Source organism: Cyprinodon tularosa, unplaced genomic scaffold, assembly GCF_016077235.1.
Source record: "Cyprinodon tularosa strain WSP-4 unplaced genomic scaffold, ASM1607723v1 ctg70, whole genome shotgun sequence".
Classification (NCBI taxonomy): Eukaryota; Metazoa; Chordata; class Actinopteri; order Cyprinodontiformes; family Cyprinodontidae; genus Cyprinodon; species Cyprinodon tularosa.
Genome location: NW_024039452.1, coordinates 4333741 through 4340613, shown reverse-complemented (window position 1 = coordinate 4340613; position 6873 = coordinate 4333741). Strand labels below are relative to the sequence as shown.

General features: G+C 36.4%; 1 protein-coding gene across 1 annotated transcript; it reads right to left on the bottom strand.

Annotated features, from left to right (window-relative positions):
- Positions 1-656: 656 nt before the first annotated feature.
- Positions 657-6554, bottom strand: LOC119772127 (secretory phospholipase A2 receptor-like). Its single transcript, XM_038268429.1, has 6 exons — positions 6498-6554; positions 4201-4249; positions 2625-2999; positions 2177-2530; positions 867-955; positions 657-758 (listed from the first exon to the last, which is right to left on the bottom strand). Exons 1-6 carry the CDS (start codon positions 6546-6548, stop codon positions 657-659), a joined length of 1020 nt encoding a protein of 339 aa, XP_038124357.1. The 5' UTR covers positions 6549-6554.
- Positions 6555-6873: the final 319 nt, after the last annotated feature.

Below are 6873 nucleotides of genomic sequence, written 5' to 3'. Positions count from 1 at the left end.
AGCTAAGTCTTTAATAATAATAGAAAGAGATAAATTTCATGTTTTTACATTAGAGAGCAGGACATGCAAATAGTCGGTGCTTACAGAAGAATCCAGCAACCTTTAAAAAAGAGGAGCTTAAATATGAGGGAACGGTGGAGAATGACCACGGAACCAAGTCAGCTTAATGAGAGGAAATGTGAAAGAAGAAAATCATGAGAAGGGAAACCAGGGAAAATTAATAATTTATATATATGATGCAGAGGGAGATGAACTTAGAATATACAAATAAAAAAGCAAAAGGTCTAAAACTGAGGTAAAGAAAATAAACCAACGTACACATTTCTAATGGAAAAAACTGAACGTAGCAAGACTTTTACTGACATCATAGGCAACTCAGAGATAATCAGAAAGCTAACACTAAAGATAACCAAAAGACAAACACATGCAGATCATGGCAAATAATGTTTTTTTTTTTGTGCAAATTCCTACCATATATATAGAATGTGGTCTAAAACCACCACCACAAAATTTGACTTGCATATGGAGAACAGAGTGTAATCACATTATTTAGATTGTTACTGTTACAAATATTAATTTCCAATAACTTGATTTCTGAATGATAAAAAGTACATTGTAACCTAGAAAAAATGCAAACAGGTTTAATATTTATTAGTTTATAATTCTTTCTTCTCCTTTTTGAAGACTTTCCCATCAGGCTGCTCGCTCCACTTCAGGGTAACTCCACTCACTCCGTTCTCCTGCAGTTTGTTCTGAAGCTGTAAGACAAAATTGGAACACAAAAAGTACAGACTTTTTTTTAAATTTTGGGATCAGATTTTATTATTCATTTGCATTAGATAATATGGTCTTAATTTTAAACCTGCCTTTTTCAGGATGTTTCCTCTTAGAACAGGGTCATTCAGATCCACAGAGTCCTCTGACTGGAGTCTGAGCTTCACAATCTTTTTTATAGCTATTTTGAAATGAGGAATTTATCATTATAGAAACATTTTATTTTACATTGAAGGAAATACGTATGAAATACAATGACAGGGATGTTGTGAAATTAGTACTTCTGCTTAAATCCAGTCTGATATTCCTGTGATGCGATTCTCTAATAGGATAGTCTGTATCCTGAAAACTCTTATTCTTATCAAAACCATTTTTGGTACACAGACAGCAAAACTGAAGATGTAAATGTGACTTTATTGATTGAATTAGAGTTATTTCCTTTGTAACTTCAATTTTTAGAATTTATTTCTCTCAAATGCAGGTCAGGTTTCTAGGAATTAGCCAAACAAGACTCCTGCCTTCAACTGCCACCCAGATTGAATGGCCGCTGATCTTGACGTTCTTCACTGCTTTGGCGGGTCCACATAGTGGGTTTTTGCAGTTTCTTTAGCTTGAGCCCAGAAACATAGAGATAGACCACCAACTATTACATTGTGAAAATGTCACAATCTTAAACAAATTAATCTATGTTGAGCCAAGGAGAAGGAGCCAGGAGAAGCGAGTGCTTCTGGAACTGGAGGCAGTAGTAGCAGCTCAACAACAACTGATGGGTGAAGCCCAGGCAACAGGCCCCTAATGCTCCAGCATCAGATCCTCTTCCACCAGGGAACAAATCCAAATTGGAAGCTAAGATCCTATACAGATCTGTCTGACATCACTGTTGCCAAGCAAACATGAATGATGTGCATTCCATAACTAACTATAGTGACTTAATATCCCAGTGGGTTTTTTTTTTTTAATCGCTGCTGCTTGCCTTGTCAAGGCTGCACTTTGAAGAATGAGATTGTCTAGAGAGCTGTTTTGAACAAAATTTCTTTTTTTTCACTTGTATATACAAAATGACAAAATAAATTTGTCTAAGTCCCTAAGTCTACGTTAGAGATGTGTATTGAAACTGACTCGGGAAAGCTTCAGTAGGGAACTTCCCTTTCTGTCAGTAAACGTAGTTATAAGAAGAACAAGAAGTAAATAACTAAATTGGGCATTATGGAGAGGAAATTATGGCATAGTAATGAATATTATGCTTTGCTTCTTAAACACTTAAATGGGATTTGCTTGACCAACTTTACGAAAGGTATTAAACAGTAATATAGAACCTATTTTTGCATGCTAGAAATCAGGACAAAAAGCTAACTAATATGCACATGTCTGATTCTTATGAAATGCAACTTTAAAAACTCACCTGGAGGACCATAACAGACAAATGGTAACCTTGTTTCACAGTGCAAAAACCTCCATTTTCCTGATCTCTGAGTAGATGTAGCACCACACATGACTGTCTTGGAGCCAATAAAAATACCATAGGTATCCCAGTTGGTGAAGAGGACGCTGCTCCCATTAGACCAGTGAAGATTTGGATCTCTATATAGACCAATCCATGGATAGTAATATGTAGGTATCAGCCTCTGCACCTGCTGGTACTCTGTATAATCTTTTATGGAGGCCAGGTCAACAAAGTTCTCTCTACAGTAAATCTGAGCATTGGACCAGTTCATTATTGTATTCACATAAACAAATTCAGGATCCAAGTGTGAGCCTGTTAGTGACAACAATGTAGGATAATGTTAAGCAGAGAATTTATGTTTGACAATAATGCTTTAAAGAATGGTGAGCTTAATTTATATTTTTACCTTTGTAACACAAAAACTGGCGGCGTCCTGCGCAGTCAGCATCAAACCATCCTCCACTATAATGTGATCCTACACATAGCTCATTAAGGTCATGCCGTGTTGGATGATTTAATGCCCAATTTCTGTAGTCAGATCCATTCCCAGTGTAACCATCAGACCATTTCCAGTCGACTTCATTAAAAAGACCAAACCAGACATTATAGCGGTGTCCAGCAGAGGTAAGAGTTTGGATTATTTGGTTCTGTTCCTCAGAGTTTAGGATGGTGGCCAGGTCTGCATTCCTCTGTCTGCAGTAGGTCTGAGCTTCAGTCCAATTCAATAATGTATTGACAAAATAGTACTGAGGGAGGATGCAGGTGGAGAGGACCACCCAGTCTGAAAAATAGATTTAAAATTCTTATTTGACATCATGCAGTGATGCTTTGCTCAAAAGGTTTAATACCACCATATATTCATTTAATTTCAGTTTATTTATATGGCACCAATGCACAACACATGTCATCACTAGGCACTTCTCTTCTAAGTTTTCTATCTAAGGAAAACCTGTTGACTCGAAGGCAATCCCTCACACCAAACATGTTTATAGCGACAGTAGAGAGGAAAAACTCCCTTTTAACCTCCAGCAGAACCAGGCTCAGTGTGAATGGCCATCTGCTGAGGCCGATTGGGGTTCAAGGATACAGAAGCAGACGGAAGCAGAGCTACAAAGGAACTTGTCAACCATCTCCATAGGCAGCCCCGTGTAGGAAACACACAGCCATGCAGACGAGCTTCGAGCCAGCTCCCACTTCAGAGGATCAAAGAGAGCACATCCAGCCCATCATAATCGGACCAACAGGACTGAAAAGTAAGCAGAGCTCAAACATCTACAAAAAAAGGTGTTGATGGCAGCAGCACAGCTGATATTTCTCTCCAGGATGGAGTCACAGCCAAACAAAAACAGGCCAGATGAGGCTACTATGAGAAAAGGCAAAGAGAGCATAATGTCAGAGATTGCACTAACAAATTCTGCAGAGTGGAAGAATAGAGATAGAATGAAGCAGCATGATGAAAAGGAGGTCCCTATGTTCTCCAGCAGTTTAAACCTATAGCAGCATAGCTATAGAGATAGCTAAGGATAACCTGAGCAACTCTCACTAATATCTTTATAAAAAAGGAAAGTTTTAAGCTGACCCTTAAAAGCAGACTGGGTGTCTGCCTCACATACTGAAACTGGTAGTTGGTTCAACAGGAGAGGATTCTAGTAACTAAAAGATCTGCCTTTAATTTAACTTTTAGAAATTCTAGGAACCACTAGTAAACCTGCAGATTGAGAGCGAAGTGCTCTGTTAGGAACATAAGGAACAATCAGATCTCTGATGTAAGATGGAGCTTGGCCATTTAAGGCTTTCTATGTGAGAAGGAGGATTTGAAATTCTATCTGGATTTAACAGGAAGCCAATAAGGAGAAGCTAGGATAGGAATATGAATCTCTCTTTTTTATTTTCATCAGAACTCTGGCTGCAGAATTTTAGATCAGCTAAAGGCTTTTAACTACAGTTTATGTAGTTAAATATATAAACTTGAAGTCACTCACCTAGAAGAAACAAGAGTCCCAACAACATCTTCCCCATCATGATGCTGCTCTGAGGAGGTAGGAAGTACTAATGTTATGACCAGGCTCTGAAAAGGCTTTCTGTATGATACATGGGTAATCATCGATTTTCTTAAACATGCAAAGCCTGTTGCTATGACGGCCTGTAGTAAAATGATCTATATCAAATGTTCAGAGGATTTGCAAAGTCTTTAGACTACACAAACAATTATTTCTGCTTAAACCTACTATTTTCATGAATAACACGTCAAACTGCTAGGGTTAGTTAATTAATGGTAACTTCCTTTAACAATTGTACTCAATAAGCTATTGGAACCAAAATTTCCCTGAGGACTAATCCAGAGGGATAAATAAAGTTCAGTCTTAGACTTAGACTTAGACTTCTTTATTTGTCATTTTGTATGCACAGGGTGCATACAGAACGAAATTGCGTTACATACAGCTTATGAACGTTGCATTGATATTTCAAATGGCACGAGTTATAGTCTAAGTCTAGACTGAATCCCTTCTTTTCTAGGTGAGTACTTAGGTTTTTTTTTATTTTGGTAATAAAATGTTTTTAGAAATTTCTTTCAAAGAAAAATAATTAGTTATTTTTATTTGAAAAAAAAAGAAATATTAATTGAAATAAATTCTAATTATATTTTATTAAAAGTAAAATGTTTACTTTGGCATTAATAAGATAATATTTGGGGTCTTAATTTGTTTATTTTTACTAATAGGCTCTAGTAAACATAAAGGCAGCTTGTTTTAAATATTCTATATCAGGGGTCAGAAGCTGCATATGGTTCTTAAGAACAAATGGCATGCTAAAGAATCAACATAATATTTATTCCAATATAATTTAGAACAATGGCATTTTGAGCTTTTAAATATTTACGTCCTATACCAAAATGGATCCTTTTTTTTCTCACTAACATTTTGTTTGAAAGTGTTGATGTTGTCCTCCAGGGTGATGAGGGTACAAGAGTAAGGGGTTTGTCCTTTAACAAGTGAGTTGCTGTTCAAGTCAATGCTCATGTTTGTGTTGCCTGGTCCTTGGGCAGAAACATAACCAACCTTGTCAGCTGTTTGTGGGCAGAAGCGCCGGTGTTGCCTGTGTTTTGCAGCCTTGGTTTGGTCACTCTGCTCCAGGGCAGCTGTACCTACAGTTTAGCTTTCCTCCATCAGTGTACGAATGACTGAATGTAGAGTTGAAAGCTTTGGTTTCTATGGAATTAAAAAGGGTATTTAGTCAAAGCTATACTAAGTATGAATATTTAAGTAATGAGAGTAATCAAAAAAATGTCAAGTTTAAGGTTTACAAAATAATAATTACATATACATATAATTCACAATATGCCTCCGGTATTGTGAATTATAGATAATTTTTATGAATCCCCCATTAATGAAATAAAGTAGTTTTTTTTTTGTTGTTGTTCACATTCTTGAGTATATTTTTCATTAGCTTTGACAGAAACAACACCTTAAAAAGTATTTACTCTGAGTAAGAAATCAGTGTAATTATTGGATGGAATAATTTAATTATCTTTTCTGAATTATTAAAATGCATCTATGGGAAGATTGGGATACTAATGGCAAACTGAGTAGAAACTAGGATAAGCAGACAAAAAACTTCATCCTCAACCTGCATGGAGTGAATTATATGGAATCTGCAATAGAGTGGGTACGGAAGGGTAACTTCTATAATTAATTTTAGTATAGAAATCTAAAAAGTTTGAAATAATCGACATGTTTTAACAGACAGAAGTAACTATAATTAAATCCAAAAGTTTTGTTTTTAAACTAAATTCTTTAATGGTTTCTATAATGGTTTCCTATATCTGTTGAGAGATACCAAGTGAGGTGATTTTTTTTAAAATAAGGTATTTGCATTGGAAACACTGTAGAGCTGAGAGCAGACACACCTTTGTTTTGAGTTTGACACTAACATTTCCCTGCACTCTGCCATTGGGTCACAGATTTTGCATCAGAAGCATTAAGCCTTTCAAATATTTAAAAGCCTATTTGGTTACCCCATTATCTATCTTCATTTCAGTAAATGGTTCATTTGCTGGTCTGAAAGTAATAATCATAATGAAAAGAATCTTGATGGGATTTATGTATCTCTCTGGGGTTCTTTTCTTTCCGGACCAGAGCCGATTTTTTGCTCCACTTCAGTATTTTGGCGTTGATGGACTGAGAAGATCTACGTGGGTGGTGACGTGCAAAGGAGTAGTGGTGGATTTGGAACAGCTCTCATTGATTTACATGAAAGACAAGTACTCCGCACAACGTACGTGAGTGGGACAGAGAGGTGACGGAGTATGTGGAATCTTGGGGTAAGACATTACCAGTGTCTGTCTTCTCCACCATTGATCGATGTCTGTCCCTCACACTCCATCATCTACAAAAAAAGAGAGAACAAAAAAAATCCAATTCAACGAACTGTAATACTGCATATTGTGCCTCTCAGTTTGGCAAAATAAATGTACCCAAATCTATTTTATAGTGAAGCTGCTACATGTATTTAGCATATTTTTTATGTCAACTCATTTAGCATTAGCCTGGCTAATTTGCAAACATTATCTAAGTTAATATTAACCTGTCGACTCTTGAAAGACAAGAGTAAGTATTCCACTTTCGTAACAATTTATACATCGTCATCATCCAAGA

What these genes read in the sequence shown, in the direction of transcription:
- LOC119772127 (XM_038268429.1), bottom strand. Translation starts at nt 6,548, where the DNA reads ATGTCTTACCCCAAGATTCCACATACTCCGTCACCTCTCTGTCCCACT. An exon ending in GGGACTCTTGTTTCTTCTAG is followed by an intron (nt 3,000 to 4,200) that starts GTGAGTGACTTC and finishes TCTATTTTTCAG; the next exon opens with ACTGGGTGGTCCTCTCCACC. An exon ending in GAGGAAACATCCTGAAAAAG is followed by an intron (nt 759 to 866) that starts GCAGGTTTAAAA and finishes TTTGTCTTACAG; the next exon opens with CTTCAGAACAAACTGCAGGA.